General features: G+C 37.4%; 1 protein-coding gene across 1 annotated transcript in view; it reads right to left on the bottom strand.

Annotated features, from left to right (window-relative positions):
* LOC150083169 (uncharacterized) overlaps nucleotides 1-21,176 on the bottom strand; it is a 292,609-nt gene that overhangs the window by 229,773 nt on the left and 41,660 nt on the right. The window contains exon 2 of the mRNA XM_090378413.1: nucleotides 14,648-15,056. Coding sequence (XP_090234539.1) covers nucleotides 14,648-15,056 — 409 coding nt within the window. The remainder of the gene's footprint in view (nucleotides 1-14,647; nucleotides 15,057-21,176) is intronic.

Below are 21,176 nucleotides of genomic sequence, written 5' to 3'. Positions count from 1 at the left end.
GCAATTTGGAATCTCCTCTCTTTGATCTTCTCTGGCTTAAAATCTCTCTACCTCATTGTGTAAAATTCATCTGTTGTCTCTACCGTTCTCCCAACTCCACTAATCACTTGGAGCTCTTTGACTTCCTCTCTTTGCAACTTGACTTTCTCCAGTCCAACTTTCCTAACAGTGAGGTAATTTTCCTTGGTGATTTTAACATTCACAACTCCAGCTGGCTTCCGTTTTCTAGTCACACCGACCCAGCAGGTCGAGATGCTGAGGCTTTTGCAATTACTAATGACCTAGCACAGATTGTTCATTTACCTACAAGAATACCGGACAATCCTAATCATACAGCCAATACGCTTGATCTTTTTCTCACAAACAACCCTTCTAAGTACAAGGTTGAAGTGAGAGGTCCTTTAGGCACTTCAGATCACAACTTGGTGATTGTCTCTTCTCCAATGAAACCTTTATCTCATGGCTATTCCGAACCTCGTATTGTTTGGCATTACAAGAATGCAAAATGGGATGACCTGCGAGACTTCTCTTCTTTTCCTTGGTCTGATTACTGTTTCAAAACTTCTGATGTCAACGTTTGCTCAGATCGTGTCAGTGAAATTATTCTTGCAGGAATGGAATCCTTTATCCCACACTCCACTTTAAAATCTCGTCCTTTATCTAAACCTTGGTTTTCCAATAAATGTGCTAAGGCTGTCCAAGAGAAGAACGTTGCATATCGTAATTGACTTGTTTCTAATTCTTCAGTTTCATTTTCTGCCTACACCAAAGCTCGCAACAATTGTAAAGCAGTTATTAATCAGTCCAAACTAGAGTTTGAACAGGCTAAGAGTAGAAAACTTGCTTCTTGCCCTAATGGTAGCCGAGCATTCTGGTCTCATGCCAAAGCTATTGGCCGCAACTTTTGCCCATCTCTGCTCCCACCTCTGTCCAAACCAGATGGTTCTGTTGTCACTTCAGCCAAGGATAAAGCTGACCTGCTAGCATCCCATTTTTCTTCTAGCTCATGTATTAATGATCTTGGTAAAACACCTCCGACCATTCCTAATACGCTCCATTCAATGCCTCCTGTGGTCTTCCGTCAAAAGGATATCAGAAGGATTTTGATGAATCTTGATTGTAAGAAAGCTCCAGGTGCTGATGGTATTTCTCCACTTGTTCTCAAAACCTGTGCTCCTGAACTTACTCCTATTCTTTGCCGCCTTTTTTCACTTTCTTATTCCAAAGGTGTTTTTCCTTCTGCTTGGAAATTTGCTCATATCCAGCCAGTTCCTAAAAAGGGTGACAAATCCCTCCCATCCAATTATCGTCCCATTGCAATTACTTCTACTCTTTCTAAAGTAATGGAGAAATCAATTAACCGCCAACTCTTAAACTACCTAGAAACCTTCCATCTGATCAACGATCCCCAGTATGGATTCCGTCAGTGTCGATCCACTGGTGATATTCTGGCTTATATTACCCATTTATGGACTAATTCAATGGAAAGGTTCGGTGAAACACAAGTAGTTGCTCTTGACATCTCAAAGGCTTTGATCGTGTTTGGCATAAAGGTCTTCTAAACAAGCTTCCATCTTATAGTTTGCCAACTGTTTTTAGTAATTGGTTATCCAGTTTTCTCTCTGATCGCTCACTGAGGGTGATGGTAGATGGCTCTCTGACTTCTAACTTCTCCACTAATGCCGGTGTCCCACCAAGGTTCAATTCTTTCCCCCACTCTTTTCCTCTTGATTATTAATGACCTTCTTCCATTGACTGGAAATCCTATCCATAGTTTTGCCGATGATAGCACATTGCATTCCACTTTCCATTTTGAGAAACGTTGTCCAGCTCAATCAGCTTCAACTTCTCGAAAATCTGCTACCAATTCCTTAAATGCCGATCTTCAGGTAATTCTCCAGTGGGGCAAAGACAACTTAGTTGATTTCAACCCTTCTAAAACTCAGTCTTGTCTTATATCTCGCAAAAAGGATTCTTCTGCTCCTATGCTTATCTTTAATGACACTCCGATTTCTAGGCAAAATGATATATCTCTTTTGGGGATTACCCTGACTTCTAATCTCTCTTGGCACAAGCACATTACAAATATTGCTTCCTCTGCATCTAAAAAACTTGGTTTTCTTTTTCGCTCTCAGTGTTACTTTTCTTCCAAACAGCTGCTCACTCTGTATAAATCGCAAATCCACCCTGCCATGGAATATTGTTCCCACATCTGGGGTGGTGCCCCCAAAACCTCTCTCAGGCTTCTTGATTTCATTCAGAAGAGGGCAGTTAGGTTAATTAATGATTCGTCTCTAACAGAGTCTCTGCACTCGCTTTCTCACAGACGTACTGTTTCTGCTGCATGCCTCTTCTACAGATAATTCCATGGGCACTGTTCTTCTGAATTGGCTTCTATAATTCCCGCTCTCTCTCTTTCAAAACAGTCCGAACACGTGCCGCCACCAGCCAACATCCATTTACCGTCCAACTTCAAACCCACAGAACCAACTTTTCATCTTCCTCATTTATTCATTCAACTGCCGTTTTCTGGAACAACCTTCCTTCATACGTATTTCCTGAAAATTACAATCTACAGAAGTTCAAGTCCAATGTCAACAAATATCTTCTTTCGTCTTCTCAACCTCCAACCCAAGCACGGTACTAAGTACTATAGGTTCTAATACCTCTCGTGTTTGTGGTTCACATAAAAAAAAAAAAGTTGTAGAATGGTAATCCCTATAGCTCTATTAATTCGTGCAGCAGCAGCAGCAGCACTAATTACCTAAATTGCCTGTAGGCCAGAAGTGCGAACAGTGAGTACCCAGTTAACTCCAAACTCACAGAACCAACTTTTCATCTTCCTCGTTTATTCATTCAACTGCCATTTTCTGGAACAACCTTCCTTCTTACGTATTTCCTGAAAATTACAGTCTACAGAAGTTCAAGTCCAATGTCAACAAATATCTTCTTTTGTCTTCTCCAGCTCCAACCCAAGCAAGGTACTAAGTACTATAGGTTCTAATACCTCTCGTGCAGTGGTGGAATTCAGCCGGTTCGCACCGGTTCGGCAGAACCGATACCTAATTTTTTGTTTAGTTCGGCGTACCGGTTGTTAAAATGGAACAGGGTTCTCTCTAAAGTGGGCGCCTGGGCAGCCACCCAATATGGAAATCATAAATTTACATTCCCTACACTTTTTTAAGGTTCATCTATGCAACAGCGTATTCCAAGTGCCCGTAGTAATGTTTATTCCGTTCATAGGTGAAAAAAATTAGACGAAACTATGCTTGTAATATTTATTTATTCATTTCATAAAACTCATTATACCTTTGATGAAATACTACATTTTTAACTGTTGTTTATCAATGGTATAAGCACAGTGCTTTGTTTATAAAAGTTTATGATATGACCACACGTGGACAGAACCTGTAAAAATATTCACATATATAGGCACATATCCGCTCCTGCTCTATAATATATTAAAATAAAACATGACAGATTTTTTCAATACAGGTTTGACAGATTTTTTCAATAAGAAACCAAAATCAGAATTTGTTGTATCAGAATTGGCCTTGAATGGTACAAAACAGTCACAAGCACAACCACTCCAACTTGAAGAAAGCAGCACGTCAATTATTGAAATAAAAAACGATAACAACTCCAAAATTGAAAATAATCTTCCTGAATGCTGGACAGTGCAACAATATAAGAATTTTAAAGAAAAATATGATGGACTGGTAATTTTTAACAAAACGTTAGGTTATTATTATTATTAATAATATTAATATCCATATGATGCAAGGAAGCTTGAGGCTTATGCTGCACCAGGAAAAAAAAAGAAAAAGTTTCCGAGTAACCCTGAGAGAGAGAGAGAGTCAAAAGTAGAAGGGAATCACCAAGAAAGAGAAGAATGATGATATTCAGCTCAGGACCCTAGGTGTGCCAAGCCCATAATCACCAGATGTGAGCCACCGGGGTTAAGTTTTGCGAGTATTGATATGACTTTATAAAAGAGAAAAGTGTTCAAGTGTCAAAAGAATGGAAATGTTTTTAAATTGAGGCATCAGGGAAAAATAAAGAGGTACAACAAGCTTCTCTAAGGAACAAAATGAAAGAACATTTTTCATCAAAAGCTCAACATTTGTAAAGAAAACTTAAAACAATGTGAGCAGGATTCAATAACAAAAGTAATAGATACGATGAATGAAAAATATTTAAGTGCTACTTGTAGAGTATTTAATACAGTTTACAGACTGGCAAAAAGATGTAAACCGTTTTCAGACATAAAGATGAGATAGAAGTGCAAATTAAAAATGGATTAGATATAGGAATAGGATTACATTCTTGTAAAACTGCTGTGAAAGTAGTTGATTTCATTGCAAAGTAAATTAAAAAAGAAATATTTAATTAAATTATTGAAAATAATCTGAAAATATGTTTGATTACTGACGAAGCTTCAATGATATTCTGCAAACCAATTATTATACTTTTCTTAAAAGTTGAGGATTCAGTTACATCACCAGCAATTTTCGTTGAACTAGTTGAATTGGACAATATGTTCAATATAAGAGACAATACGTTCTTCAGTTATGGAAAGTTTAAATAATGTTGGGCTTACTAAGAACTACCTAGAAAAAAATTTAATAGGATTTTGCTCCGATGGTGCCAGCGTTATGCTTGGGAGAAAATCTGGAGTGAGCACTAGGATTGCAAGAGTTTCCAAACATAATAATATGGCACTGTTCATCGCCTCCATCTTGTTTTAGATTATTTGATAAAGGAAATAAAGCAAGTAAATCATTTTAAAATATTTATTGATAAGATATATACTATTTTTCATCCATCCAATAAGAACCAAATTGAACTTTCCAAAATATCCGAACAATTGGAATTGAAATTATAAAGATTGGTAGAGTTTTGGGACTAAGATGGGCTGACTGTAGTGTAAGGTCAACCCTAGCTGTGTGGCGCGCTTATCCAGTGCTACACCACTATTTTTATTCAAATAAAAAAAATACTTAGGTATGGCTCCCTGTCTTGAAAATATTTTATAACTGATTTGGCATTGATGATTGATATTTTAAACGAAATTTCTCTTCTTTCAAATGCACTGCAAGCAAGAAATATAGACATAATAAAGGCTGAAAAAACTCGTGATAAGATCTATTAAAGCATTTCAAATGCTTGGAAAGGAAAAGGGTTCATACAAAAAAAAAAGCTGATGAATTAATTACTTTCGAAAATATAAAAAATATAAAATTTGTATAAAATCATCAATTTGCTGGGCTTCCTCAATTTTTTGGAACCAGATTACTGGAATATTGAAGAAGTACTAGGTCCATGGAAAGCAGCTGAAGAACAATTGCTCGTATTTAATGACATTTTTAATTACCAAATTGATATTAATGATTATCGAGATTTCGTGGAAAACGTTTTAAAAAATTCCCAGAATTATGCAATTCCTGAAAGCATTCAAAGAGCTAAAAATATTGTCAGAACAATTGCTGTAAGTTCAGCAGAAGCGGAAAGGGGTTTTTTCAAAGATGAACATGATATGTTCAAAGAAGAGAAGTCGCCTAACTGTTTTGAATATATCAAACACAATAACTATTAGTCTAATCGGCCTACCTCTAAAGGAATGGGATCCTACTCCTACAGTGGATAAGAATAAATCACTCAGCCCATGATGCTCGGATAAAAGCGAAGAAAATTGCAAGTGAGGACGCCAATCAAGAAGCAATATGGAAATATCTTAAATAACAGTTTTATTGTTTTTTTTCAGGTATTATTTAATATTTTTTCATTAATATTTTAAAACTCTTTCTTATAACATAATCTAGTTTTGTGGACCTTTTTTTTATTGTTTTTATTTAAGTATTAACTGCATGAAATAATAAACTACCTTTTGGTATATAGTTTTTTATACTTAGAGCGATCATTAGGGCAGCGAACCGGTTGTTAAATTATTTGAATCCCACCACTGCTCTCGTGTTTGGGGTTCACAATAAAAAAAAAAAAAAAAGTCACGTTTAACCAATATTCACACACAAGTTGAAATTTCTGCAATATCTCCACCAAGTATCATCTACTTTCGCAGGAAGGCATGCAGCTCCATTTTCTGCACACAAATTAATAGGACTAAAAGAGCAGCTCATTACCACCAAGTGCTCAATCTCCTTTTCTAATATACTTGCTACCCCAAATTTTAGGCTTATCATAACAGTTGCATTACACAGTTTTTTGAAGGAATCCCACGTTTCACACATGGTTGTTGAAAAGCTATCTAATGTTGTACCAATGCTGACGCTGAGAGAAAGATGCTTTCAATTTGAAGATATTTTTATATTAAAAAAGGACACCACAATGGGAATCACTTCGTTCACTTTCATTTGTAGCAATTGGAGTGGTCCATTTTTCAGGCCTATTACTACCTCTTCTTCTCCTACCCATGCAATTTCACTAACAATACCTGTTGTTTTCGTTTTTCAAAACTATTATTTTTTTTGCTATTTCACTATCAGAAACATAATTCTAAATAACAGACTTGCATGATCAGCACAACTCAGAAGATTACATTTTCAATGACAAAAAATGCTAATAAACATTTGGCATGTATTGATATCATTTTTACTATAAATTCAAACATCTATTCAAACATCAAAAAGCGTACCCTAGCCTTATACTACAAGACAACCTTCCTCCCAATAATTACATATGCTTCAGCAATCTGGTATGACAAAACTGCCTTGGTCATAAATAAGAGAACCCTGGATGCAATTCAACCCACTATCCTCCTCACTACCACCTGTGCCTGCAGAACGGTGAGTAACCCAGCACTTCAGGTGATAGCAGCAGTACTTCCACTTGATCTTGAAATCGCTACTTATCGAAGGGAATATAACCACCACTTTCTTGGAATTTACAATAGACCCAACAAACAACCATAAGGCAGAAAAGATCTAGCTTCAGTCTCACCTGCTGCAGGTGTGGCAGGACAGGTGGGCAGAAACAACAAAAGGAGCAATCACCCACAAGTTCTTACCGCAACTTGAAAAAAATCTATCCAAAATCACCTACTTGGTTCTTTCCGGGGTTGCAAACAACATACTTGCTAACTGTACACGGCCCCTTTAACGCAAAGTTAATTGACTTCGCCCTTGTAGAGGACCCATGCTGTACATGTGGAGAGATCGAAACCTGGGAACACCTCATGTACGACTTTCCGCAATACGAGGATCTCAGGTGCATTCTAATCACGAGTATAAGATACCTCCCCAGAGGGCAAGAGTTTCACCTACTGGATTCAGAGGAGGAATACAGAGCCCTGACCAACTTCGCTCAAGAACGCTTCTCAAGAAGGAGAACACTATATGCAATACACCAGGAGTGAAAGACGACCAGCCAGATAACAAATCAAAACATCCTTTAGGACACACCCCAGAATGAAAATTATGTGGAAGCTACTAGCTTGTCTACCAAGAAACCCTGCCTATGTACCAACAAATATGAGACCTAAGTGAAACTGACAAATATAATGAATGAAGATAGAGAACCAAAAATGAAGGCATTCAACTTGGACGGGACACTATCCCAGAAGTGACTCTACTACCGAACTTATGACTACACTACGACTGATGCAGCCTCACTGCCATGTAGCCAAATGGCGATCTCTACCAGGTCCCTTGCCTGGTACCTTTTTTCCTATCCCTGGCAGGGGGGGAGGAGATGGTCTTCCTGTTTCCTCCCTCCCCTACCACCCCATATATTTCGCCTGGTGAGGCATGGGCATGCCTTACTGACCATCTGGGGTTGCCTTCCCTATCGGCCCCATACTTCTGTCTTTCCTCGCAGTCTTCAGTCTCTTCCCCCTACTCTGACTAATACGCCAGCGTAAACCCCACATAACTAATCAAAATTAACGATTTCTAAACTGAAAACTGAACCATATTAACCTCTCCTGGCTTTTCTAAACTTAAGTGCCCCCATGTTTGTTTTTTTTTTTTTTTTTTTTTTAGGTCCTAGCCACCAAAATCTCAGGAAATTAGGTAGCAGGACCTACCAGAGTGCATATTAGCTACTGGGTTCCTGGTCTGCCTCCACGGGATGTAAGTGGGGCAACGTTGGGCCCCCAATTGGGGTTTAGCTGCTAAATGACCAGAAGAACAACGGTACATGACACTAAACGATCCAAGACCCACACACTTTTAAATCTCTGGCATTTACAGTGTACTGTAACACCACAATGTAAACTACGTGGGGGAAACCCCTGGTGCCGCTTGACCCTAAATACACTTACACTTACATCTATTTTTGTATTTCATTCTATGCACTGCATAGTGTCATGCTTATTTGTTTACAGAAAATTCAATTACATTGTGTTCCCCATTGCATATTGAAAAAAACACATCTACATATAGTACCCAAGGCAATCATGGTTTTACAATAAATGCAAAATCTTAGGTATATGTCTTCTGAAATTTTACATTGTATTTTTTTTTGGCATCTCACTGAAAGATGTTAATTATCTTCACGCTACACAAGTATTATGAAATGACTGCACATATCAGACAATAATGCTGTTATCCCATGTTTCTATTTTGCAACACGGATACACAGCACAACTGACAGCAAATTTGTTAACAAAATATATAAAAATTCAAAATTAAAAAAATATATATATCCAATTTTAACACAGTTTTTTTTTTTTTTTTCTGAAAAGAAAGTTTTTGTAGAAAGTGTTTTTGCAAAAAAGATAAAGAAACTTTTTGTCATCAACTACATTATGATGGTGAAACAAAGAAGTATCAAATCAAGTAAAAAATTCTCTGTTGTAAATCTACAGAATTATGAGACGCCTCCGTAGCAGCCAGTTGGGGAGGAGCAGCAGTGCGTAGCACACGCTTCTTGATTAGACCGGGGTTCAAGCCCGTGAGCCACCAAATACGGAGGATGCGGAAAGGTCAGAGAATGACCACTGCATATCCCCGGAGCAATACGGCCTTAGTTGCTAATGCTCCTTAAAACCAAATAACAACAACAACAGAATTATGAGCTATGTAATTATAAAGATTCAGCCATTTGAGATGCTAATGCTCTACTGCTTAATTGATCTTTTATTTAATGTGCTATAAGAGAAAAATTGTTCTGTTTACTTTTCATGATAATATCAATATATACACTTCAGGTTTAAGGAGTGGCCATAATAGTTATTCATTTTAGAAATTAAATATTTGTCTCATAAATGCTTAACTGCTTGTATTATACTTTAAAATTTGTTGCCACTCAACAAGGCTACTTACAAGCGACTCTTTTTATTCTGAATTTAATACAAATACAATGAAACAGCTTATTAAGGGAGCTTGGGCAGCTCAACCAGTGTGTAATAAAAGGGAACCTTGTGAACAGTCATACTTATGATTACAAATATGTTATATATACTATGCTTAAATTAATTTTGGACATAGAGGGGCAGTTGATTGAATAGAACTGGAGGCACTGATAACTATCCTTTACAATCAAATTTTCTGTACTGCATATGTTATTTACTGAACTAACAAGTGCTTATTTCATGGAAGAGAAGAACAATTTGATAAAATAAATGTTGTTTGTCTCCAATCTAGATAAAAAGAGTAACAAACTGATTATAAGTGATTCATTACATATTACACAACCAGCAGGAACATGTCAATATGTGCATTCCATTAACACAGGCAATACCACGTAAAATTATATTTATTTTATGTGGTATGTCAAAAATATCTAGAATCCTAAAATATTAGGATTCAGGATATTTTTGACATATGCTAGACCATAAATTTATGTTTAAATAACATTACCTTTACTTTCAATAAAATCATGTAAAAATAGAGGTGAGGGCTGACTGAGGGACCAGCAGTTGCCAAACTTAGTCATAGAAGAATTAGGGGGGGGGGGGAGAGAGAGAGAGAGAGAGAGAGAGAGAGAGAGAGAGAGAGATACCGCCTTCCACAGAGAACAAAACAAGGATATCTAAAACTATAGCTTTGTAAAATTTACTTTAGAACTGAAATATGACAATACTTTACAATTTTAAGAATATGATACACAGAGTTAATTGTTGGTTATGCCAACAATTATCTCTGTATATTATATCTTATATATGCTGAGGATCACCACTCAGCAAAAAACCTCCACTCATCTATCACTGGTCATGAAAAATGACAAGAAACAAAAATATTGATTTGAAGCAATATATATTTATTGTGGAAAACAGTTAATTAAGAGATGTTTGTTTGTTATTTGGTTTTTAGGAGCATTAGCAACTAAGGCCATATTGCTCCAGGATATGCGGTGGTCATTCCCTGACCTTTCCGCATCCTCCATATTTGGTGGTGACGGGCTCGAACCCCGGTCTAATCAAGAAGCGTGTGCTACGCACTGCTGCTCCTTCCCATCTGGCTACGGAGGCGCGCATTAATTAAGAGAGACAGGAGAACTCTTATTCACCTATCTTTGAATTGGTGATACCACGTTGTGACAAATTTAGTCAATTAAGTGCCAAAATGAACATGCATGGTCATGTCTGCATATCACACAGGTATTAGGAAGGCTGCCAGATAGAAGATGATTAGGTTCTGCAAGACACTGTGTCAAAAGTAACTGTTTTATGTTTTATCTCTACAGTATTTTAAATGTACAGCAATATTATACGAGAGGGCATTGACTGCCATTACAAGTAAAAGCTGTGAATTACAAGCTCCAAAAAATCATAAGTGCATTGCCATTTTATTTACTTAACTGTCCTTTATAGTTCTAGTTATGCTGGTTATTTTTATTTTTAATTTAGATAGAAATTTTGTAGGTTAATACTTAATGTATGCAAAACTGTTGTTTCATTCAAATCTATCACTCTATAATAGTATAGAGTGAGTGATAGAGAATTCAAATTTTTAATTGTGGTAACTAGGTAGCTCTAACGTAAAACTAGATGCTGTAATACATATCACTGAATTTAAGAATCTATTAGATAGTGTAGTACTGATGATTAATTAATTAAATTAATTAATTAAATTAATTTTCATTGTTAATCAATAGTATTCAATTGGGTATCATGCCCCAGACTAGAGCAGCAAAGCAATGGCAACAAAGTAGCAGGAATGCTGTGACTTGGGTGAAACCGGGGTGGGGGGCATTCTCCAATGCATCACAGCCTAAAAAAATGTGCAACTTGTGAAATGTTTGCGATACTTTCTGGAACAGGACATGATCTAGCCAAGGAGGATATCCTTTTGTGTGCCAGGTGCAGAGAGCGCCAAGAAATTCAGTGCCAACTCAGCATTCTAATGGGCAAGAGATTGAAGAGTAGGGTAGATGCCCTCAAAAGGTATTAAAGTGGGGGACCCATCATGCTCTCAGCTGCCCAACTCAATGCCAGAACTCAATACTGTGCATCAGGCAACACAGCGGCAATCTCCAAAGCAGAATGCGTTGGTCCCACAGGAGCTAATTATTGTCGGTGATTCTATTGTCAGGGAAACAGGTAATACAGTGGATTCCGGTTATTTGGGCCACCGGTTAATCGGGGCAGACATTTATTTGGGGCAAATCTTAAAAAACAGAAACCAATCGAGAAAATAGCCAGGTTTACTTCGCTTAATTGGGATAGCATACCGTTTATTCGGGACAGGAGACTGCAGCACTGGAGATTACCCTATGATTGTCTCCGGCGGTACCACGTTGTTCCGTCGAAATTCTGGAGGTCACAACCATAAAACAATAAAAACAATTAGCAGTCACCTGTTTATTGGGCTTTTCTGTTAGTGAAATCTATCATAAATGGACAGTAAATGCGATCTTACTGAATTTGCGATAATACTGACAGCTGGAATTCTGTGGGTTATTATGATGAAATGTGTTTACATTTCCATGAAATCTTCAATCATATAAAAAAATTAATTTTCAGATCTTCTCTTCATTCCTATTTAATCGTATTGTGTTACTTGCAATTTGTGTGTGCCGTGTTCTTTTTATTGATTGCTTATCTTTTTACTGTTTTAAATTTTAACTCCCACCCACAAACATCAGTGAACACAGAAATGTCAACTAATTCGTTTGTACATATTACAGTACGTATTAATTATTCCGATTTTCACGTATCATTTAATTTTTTAATTGGTAAGGTAATAAAGGATAAATTTGTGCTTAATATATCTTTACTTTTATAGCCTATAGATAATATTCCTCCTATTTTCGCTAATTAGAATCGCTGTTTAATAGAATTAAAATTCAATTCACAAAATTGATCACAATGACCGGCGCTTACTACCCATCGTATGGTGAACGGTACTTTACTATGGTGAGTTTGTCATAACGTGATTTTTGATTGTACAGTGAATCAATTGTAAAGGGTGGGGGGGGGTTCATTGTATTTTTAACTATTTACGTGAAACTTCAGATAATTGGGGCAGCCGCTTAATCGGGCCAAAATGCACTAGTCCCGATGTGTCCCAAATAACCGGAATGGACTGTATATTGTGTAAAAATGATAGGTGGAATAAGACCAGAGTATGTCTACCAGAGGCAAAAGTTCATGATGTTGTAGACTACTGTAAAAATTGGAGCAGTATTGTATTAAGGGCAAGTTGCTACAATGGATAAAAGGGTTGTTAAGTAGGAGATGACAGAGAGTGGTAATCAATGGACGCTGCACTTCATGAACTAATGTTATTAGTGAAGTCCCTCGGGGTTTGGTGTTGGGCCCACTGTTATTTTGTATATTTATCAATGATATTGACAAACAGGGGCGGCACTATATTAGTCACCAGCAACTGGTGCTCTAGGCAAATCATTAAATCAGGGGCCCCAAAACTCCAAGGGAAGTATAAGATGAGGTCAGTACTACACTCCTCTGAGGTCTGTGGACTAGGCGACTGCCTAGTTGGCTTAATGATAGCACCCGCCCTGTTGACGAAAGTATATCAGGCTTAATGTCCAAGTATGCAGATGATACAAAGGTTGGCAGGGTTGTTAATGACAGTAATGGCAATGTGCTACTTCAACTGGATCTAGATAAGTTGGTCAAATGGGCTGAGAAGTGGCAACTGAAGTTTAGCATTAACAAATGCAAAGTACTGCATGTGGGTAGAAGTAACCCCAAAGAAATGTACCAACTGTGTGGTACTACACTCAGGGTGGTAGAAAATGCAAAAGACCTGGGAGTAATTTTGCAGTCAGATTTGAAGTTTTCTGAGCAGTGCAGACAGGCTGCCTGAGTAGGTCATGGGATCATATCAATGATATACAGGAATTTTGCTAGTAGGGAAAAGGAGGTGATTATCCATTTCTATACGGCAATGGTCAGGCCAAGCCTAGAGTACTGTATACAGGTCTGGAGGCCTCATTTTAGGAAGGATGTAGAATTCCTTGAGTGAGTACAGAGAAAGGCAACAAGATTGGTGAGGGGAACAAAGGAGTGTTCTTGCCCAGTTCTGCAGGCTTAAGTGCTGCAAGTTGCAGCATCTGGAGACTCGCAGATGCCTAGTCTCCAGATGTTGCAGCATCTGGAGACTAGGCATCTGCGAGTTGATCTGATTGAGGTGTATAAGGTCTTAAATGGGTTGAACAGGCCCAATTCTGATGGGATTCTTCTGCTTGTGCAGATTACAAACCGGAGTGGGCATAAAATCAAATTGAGGAATGACAGTTGTAGATAGATGTGCAGAAATTTGCCTTTAGCCAGTGGGTAGTTGATTGCTAGAACAAACTTCCATCTGTTGTTGTGGAAGTTGGCTGATGCTACATAAGCTCATACAGTTACTTTCTTGCATCAAATGCCTCTACTACTACATTTTAATTTTATTTATACAATTTTTTATATTTTAAAATTTTAATTAAACAATTTTTAAATTTATTTATACAATTTTATATAAACAGAGATTCAGCGGTACTAGTTTTTAAATACAGTTGGTCAGTGTCGGATAGTATCAATATGCAAAGCAAAAACTGGTAGACCTCATAATTCAAACATCTGCAGAAATTGACTAAACTTCACATGTATATTGACTGTATACAGAGGCGGATTTAACGGCAGGTGCACCTGGCGCACGCCCTGGGCCCCGACTTCTGAAGGGCCCACGCAAAACACCAACAAATTAGTTGAACATATTAGTTCAAAACTTTTTGATTATTATTATGCTATTATTAATTATATTATACATATATTATATTCAAATTTTATTGGAAAAAACATTAATAGTACATAATGTTTTTTATTTATTTAAAAAAATGGTTAACATGTATTTTTATTTTCCCTGTCTCTGTCTATTTTTTAAGGGGCCCAATATTTTCTTCTGCGCCCGGGGCCTCAACCGACTTAATCTGCTCCTGATTGTATATAGTTACATCAGTAGTAATAAATGTTCTAACAGTAAGTGCGACCAGTAATAGACAGAAAGAGTATAAAACTGAGGAATAAATTCAATAATTATAATCTCTGAAGTTCAGAGTAATATAAAAATAATAATTGCATTACAAAATAACTATCAGATAAATTTAATTTATGATTTAATACAAAGCAAAATTTTGATTCAAATTAATTTAAATTATTTTAAAGTCAATAGCAAAATTTTTATCAAAATTTTGCTATTGACCTTCAAAACTGAAAAGTATATTAAATTAAATCCATTACCTAGATGCTAACTTGTTTTTCACTTTCTTGGATAGTGGCCAGTTGATAAAAGATGCCTCAAATGGAACTTTATTTGTAGTCAATTTATCCATGTTCTTTAATTCCATACCAATATTAAAAAGCTTAAATGGATTTGGAGTTAAATCATTGCCATCTCCACGTCTTGCTTTTCCAGAATGTTTTAATCCTTCTGCTTTACAAGCAGTACTAAAAACTGGATCAGTTGTAACATCCAAGATGTGAGGGTCATTAATTTCAGAACAAAGTGGTACTGTTATTCTTTTTGGACCTTTCGACTGTAAATTATATTGCCAAAAGTAACGGTGCTTCCTATGTCCATTTGCTAGTTTCCAGTCTTTATTCAGAGGCCAGCTTGTAGAGATGGAATCTTCTCCAAAAAGCAGATGTTCTACCAAAAAATAAAAATAAACAAAATCAGTTGGTAGAATGAATAAGTTTGAATGGTAATGGATGGCGAGAATTTGACAGTTATCAACTAAATAGGCTTATTTATTATTATTATTATTAGCCATATGGTGCAAGGAAGCCTGAGGCTTATGCTGCACCAGCCAAAAAAAAACATTCCACGGTTACCCTGATAGAGAGGTAGAAAGGAATCACCAAGAAAGAGAAGAATGATGATATCCAGCTCAGGACCCTGGATGTGCTACACCCATACTCACCAGATGCGAGCCCCTGGCTTCACTGCTTATCTGCGAAGAAAGGCTTAAATGTTTATCTGCATGCACTTTCATAGGGTTCCATATTCATTTATAATACACTGAGTTATAGTTCTGAAAAAAAAAATAATAAATAATAAAATAAAGCGAAATATATACAGGTCGACCATCTCTAATCCGGCCACCGGTAATCGAGTTCCACCGCTAATTTGGACATAATTTCCACGAACGTAATTTCAAATTTCCCCGGTCGGCGCACTGACCTGCCGTTACTGTTTTGGTTGCATCAGCTGTTGGCGCAAACTCGCAAACACTGGCAAGCCATTCCCACTTGTTTTTCTGGATTTTTTATTATAACCTACTCACATTTAGCCCCAGCACAGAGTAGTAACATATTTCCCTGTAGTCCCAGCCATGGTTCCAATGCATAAAGGAAGTGCCTCTCGTGGTAAACTGTATGTACTAAAATAACCACCAGTGATCCGGCAAACTCACTAATCCGGCACCCCACAGGACCCAACACTGCTGGATTAGTGATAGTCGACCTGTATATATATATATATATATATATATATATATAAGCTTTAGTTATTTATAGATTTGTTCAGAAACAAAAGGCCAATATTTCCCAAAAAGACAATCCACATAAAACGTTAAATAAGTCTACAGATAATTTTTTGGTTATCATTAGTATTAACAGTGGCAAACTATGATCACAGAAAAAAAAAAAAACCACATACCCACCTCATCTGTCCATTTCCTCTAACTACCCATTTCCACAACACAGAGCGGAAGGAAATTTATTCCAATAACCATTTACTCTGCTGAAGAAAAATTTTTACACATTTATCCTGCTGCCATCATTTTTAATTTAACTTTGTCCCATTACATACACTGTCTGAGCAAGAGTAAAGATGCCATCAGCATTTAGAGCCTTAAACAACTCAATTGGGTCTCCTTGCAAGTGCTTAATTTCAGGATGCTCCAATTTCCAAACCAAGTTTTCCTTGCAGGGGGGTGGGGAGAGAGAATCCTATTTTGGGATACTTTCTCTAGCTCAGTAAAGATTCATAGATCTCAATTCCTTTGAGCACCTGTGGGATGAACTGTGTTGAAGTCTTCGTGAACCCACCTATCTATCTACATCTCTGAAATGCAGGCAGATATGAAGGTTGTGCAGGCAGATATGAAGTTCTCTGAGCAGTGCAGACAGGCTGCAAGAGTAGCTCATGGAGTATTGTCAATGATATACAGGAATTTTTCCAGCAGGGATAAGGAGGTGATTATTCCCTTGTAAAAGGCAATGGTCAGACCACATCTAGAGTACTGTATACAGGTCTGGAGGCCTCATTTCAAGAAGGATGTAGAGCAGCTGGAGCGAGTACAGAGAAGGGCAACAAGATTAGTGAATGGAACAAAGGGGTGCTCTTACGAAGGAAGGCTTAAGTTTTGCAAATTACAGTGTCTGGAGACTAGGCACCAGCGAGGTGATATGATAGAGGTGTATAAAGCCTTGAATGGTTTGAGCATGCTCAATGCTGATGGGATTCTTCCTCTAGCTCAGAATAATCACCTGAGAGGGCATAAATTCAAATTGAGGAAAGACAGATGTAGGATAGACGTGCGGAAATTTGCCTTTAGCCAGCGGGTGGTTGGTTGGTGGAACAGACTTCCATCCCTAGTAGTGGAGGTTGATAGCCTAAATAAGTTTAAGGCTCAGCTGGACAGGTATTTTGAACGAACAGAGGGGTGAAGTGGAAGTGGTTTTTTTTTTTTTTTTTTTTACTATTGCCTTATACAAAGTCAAAATCATCTCCTAATCCCCACTGGAAAATTCCTGTATTATCAGTGGCAGCATCCTAGCAGCTTGTTTGTACTGTCAGACAGCTCACGTTTGACTGTCCAATTACCATTAGTTCTTTCTTCACTATCTGGAGTAGGAACTTATATTTCAGACAATCTGTCTAATATTTCCTAATTCGTCTTGCAGTATACACTGATCCATCCTGCCAACCTTTGTATCATCTACACACTTAGACAATGTCTGATATGCTTTCATCAGTATCATTAAAAAAATTGAAAACAGTAAGAGGGTCCATTTTTATAACCATCCTCTGACTTCTGCCAGTCAACCATCCCTTTATTATTATTAGCCATATGGTGCAAAGAAGCCTGAGGCTTATGCTGCACCAGCAAAAACAAAAAAAAAAAAAAAAAAATTCTGAATTACCCTGAAAGACATTTAGAGTAGCAACTTGCACCTAATGCCACACTGCTTCAATTTGTATAGCAGTCATACATGTAGAACTTATACGAGTCAGGGAAGCAGATTATAAGCACCAGAATGCAAAATTCAAATGGATAAGTTTTTTCTGTTTCACAAACAGAGTTAATAGTCTTTGTCATATTCGTTAGCTTATTTTTAAAATTTAGCTAGTGATTTTGTAAGATACACCTCACCACTCGTAACACTATTGTAGCATGTAACCAGTAATGCAGAGGAACATAGAGTTTTAATAGCAATAAATAAGTAGCTCAAAAGTTCTAATCACTTGTTGGCATATATCTTTTTAGTGTTTAGCTAAGGATACAAATAATTTATCATTGTGATCGTTACAGTAAAGCAAAACGTATATCCTGAACTTGATTGCTTAAGGCAGCGTTTCCCAAACGTTTTTAGTCACGGAACACTTTTCATTTCACAATATATTTACAGAACACATATATTTATGGAACACTTATGAAACACAAGTTTAGCTGGAGCCAAAGAACTGTTTGCTAATATTTTATTACATACAACTCACTGTGTATCAGGAGCACCTTCATTTCCAACACATGAAAAGCAAAAATTCAAATAACTGTTGTCATGCTTTTGTTTTGGTCTTTTATTAGTTGGTTCCTGTTTTTTCACTTTGGATTTTTGGGGAACAAAGAGCTGTGATTGTTCATCCTAACTTTGAAGTGTGACAATATTGTGTTCGTCTTCATCGACCACAGTTGCAACACTAGTACTTGCTTCTCATTTTAAAGTTCTTTTTTTCAACCATAAATCCATGGTCATTTATTGTAATAATAATATTTCGAAATACTGATAATTATCAAAAAACAGGTATGGTAGGAAGTGAGTTTAGTTATATTGGTTCACTTTCCCCTTACCTTCAACCCGTGTATTCCAGGCTAAAGCACATATGAATGAACATTAGATCACTACATTGCTACTTTTTTCGTAGATGACATTACCTCTACGCATACTTCTCTATCCAAAAGCCCACCAAAAAAAGTGTTTCTCAGTCTATTTTTATGAGTTCTTACCACATGTACGCCATATTCAAAAATTTCATTACTTCATACAGCATATCGCACTCACTTTTTCTTACTATTGAATACACCATGAATTGTCAGACTAATAGAGCAAGCTTATCTGCGAAAAGATCTAAACCTCCCAAGCACTTCCTAATTCATTTCACAAATATACGTGGTCTCAATTCTAATCCCAATGATGTCCATTTCCACTTGCAGTCTGCCAAACCCCATGTACTTTTTCTGACAGAATCTCAGTTATCAGTTGATTCAACTACTGCTCATCTCAGATACCCAAATTATTCACTGTATGATTCCTTTCGCCTCAAAGGTGGTACTTGTGCATATGTCCGTTCTGATATTTCCTGTCAGAGACTTGGCAATTTGGAATCTCCTCTCTTTGATCTTCCCTGGCTTAAAATCTCTCTACCTCATTGTGTAAAATTCATCTGTTGTCTCTACCGTTCTCCCAAATCCACTAATCACTTGGAGCTCTTTGACTTCCTCTCTTTGCAACTTGACTTTCTCCAGTCCAACTTTCCTAACAGTGAGGTAATTTTCCTTGGTGATTTTAATGTTCACAACTCCAGCTGGCTTCCATTTTCTAGTCGCACCGACCCAGCAGGTCGAGAAGTTGACGCTTTTGCAATTACTAATGACCTAGCATAGATTGTTCATTTACCTACAAGAATACCGGACAATCCTAATCATACAGCCAATACGCTTGATCTTTTTCTCACAAACAACCCTTCTAATTACACGGTCGAAGTGAGGTCCTTTAGGCATTTCAGATCAAAACTTGGTGATTGTCTCTTCTCCAATGGAACCTTTATCTCATGGCTATTCCCAACCTCGTGTTGTTTGGCATTACAAGAATGCAAAATGGGATGACCTAAGAGACTTCTTTTCTTCTTTTCCTTGGTCAGATTACTGTTTCAAAACTTCTGATGTCAACGTTTGCTCAGATCATGTCAGTGAAATTATTCTTGCAGGAATGGAATCCTTTATCCCACACTCCACTTTAAAATCTCATCCTTTATCTAAACCTTGGTTTTCCAATAAATGTGCTAAGGCTGTTCAAGAGAAGAATGTTGCATATCGTAATTGGCTTGTTTCTAATTCTTCAGTTTCATTTTCTGCCTACACCAAAGCTCGCAACAATTGTAAAGCAGTTATTAATCAGTCCAAACTAGAGTTTGAACAGGCTAAGAGTAGAAAACTTGCTTCTTTCTTGCCCTAATGGTAGCCGAGCATTCTGGTCTCTTGCCAAAGCTATTGGCCGCAACTTTTGCCCATCTCTGCTCCCACCTCTGTCCAAACCAGATGGTTCTGTTGTCACTTCAGCCAAGGATGAAGCTGACCTGCTAGCATCCCATTTTTCTTTCAGCTCATGTATTAATGATCTTGGTAAAACACCTCCCACCATTACCAACACGCTCCATTCAATGCCTCCTGTGGTCTTAAGTTAAAAGGATATCAGAAGGATTTTGATGAATCTTGATGCTAAGAAAGCTCCAAGTCCTGATGGTATTTCTCCACTTGTTTTCAAAACCTGTGCTCCTGAACTTACTCCTATTCTTTGCCGCCTTTTTTCACTTTCTTATTCCGAAGGTGGTTTTCCTTCTGTTTGGAAATTTGCTCATATCCAGCCAGTTCCTAAAAAGGGTGACAAATCCCTCCCATCCAATTATTGTCCCATTGCAATTACTTCTACTCTTTCTAAAGTAATGGAGAAATAAATTAACCGCCAACTCTTAAACTACCTAGAAACGTTCCGTCTGATTAACGATTGCCAGTATGGATTCCTTCAGTGTCGATCCACTGGTGATATTCTGGCTTATGTTACCCATTTATGGACTAATTCAATGGAAAGGTTCTGTGAAACACAAATAGTTGCTCTTGAGATTTCAAAGGCTTTTGATCGTCTTTGGCATAAAGGTCTTCTAAACAAGCTTCCATCTTATGGTTTGCCAACTGGTTTTAGTAATTGGTTATCCAGTTTTCTCTCTGATCGCTCACTGAGGGTGATGATAGGTGGCTCTCTGTCTTCTAACTTCTCCACTAATGCCGGTGTCCCCCAAGGTTCAGTTCTTTCCCCCACTCTTTTCCTCTTGTATATTAATGACCTTCTTCCATTGACTGGAAATCCTATCCACAGTTTTGCCAATGATAGTACATTGCATTTCACTTTCCATTTTGAGAAACCTTGTCCTGCTCAATCAGCTTCAACTTCTCGAAAATCTGCTACCAATTCCTTAAACGCCGATCTTCAGGTAATTCTCCAGTGGGGCAAAGACAACTTAGTTGATTTCAACCCTTCTAAAACTCGGTCTTGTCTTATATCTCACAAAAAGGATTCTTCTGCTCCTATGCTTATCTTTGGTGACACTCCGATTTCTAGGCAAAATGATATATCTCTTTTGGGGATTACCCTGACTTCTAATCTCTCTTGGCACAAGCACATTACAAATATTGCTTCCTCTGCATCTAAAAAACTTGGTTTTCTTTTTCGCTCTCAGCGTTACTTTTCTTCCAAACAGCTGCTCACT

The sequence above is a fragment of the Mastigoproctus giganteus genome, chromosome 7 (assembly GCF_048544385.1).
Source record: "Mastigoproctus giganteus isolate SK-2022 chromosome 7, ASM4854438v1, whole genome shotgun sequence".
Lineage (NCBI taxonomy): Eukaryota > Metazoa > Arthropoda > Arachnida > Uropygi > Thelyphonidae > Mastigoproctus > Mastigoproctus giganteus.
Note: the sequence above shows the minus strand (reverse complement) of the source record. Positions and strands in the feature narration are given on the sequence as shown.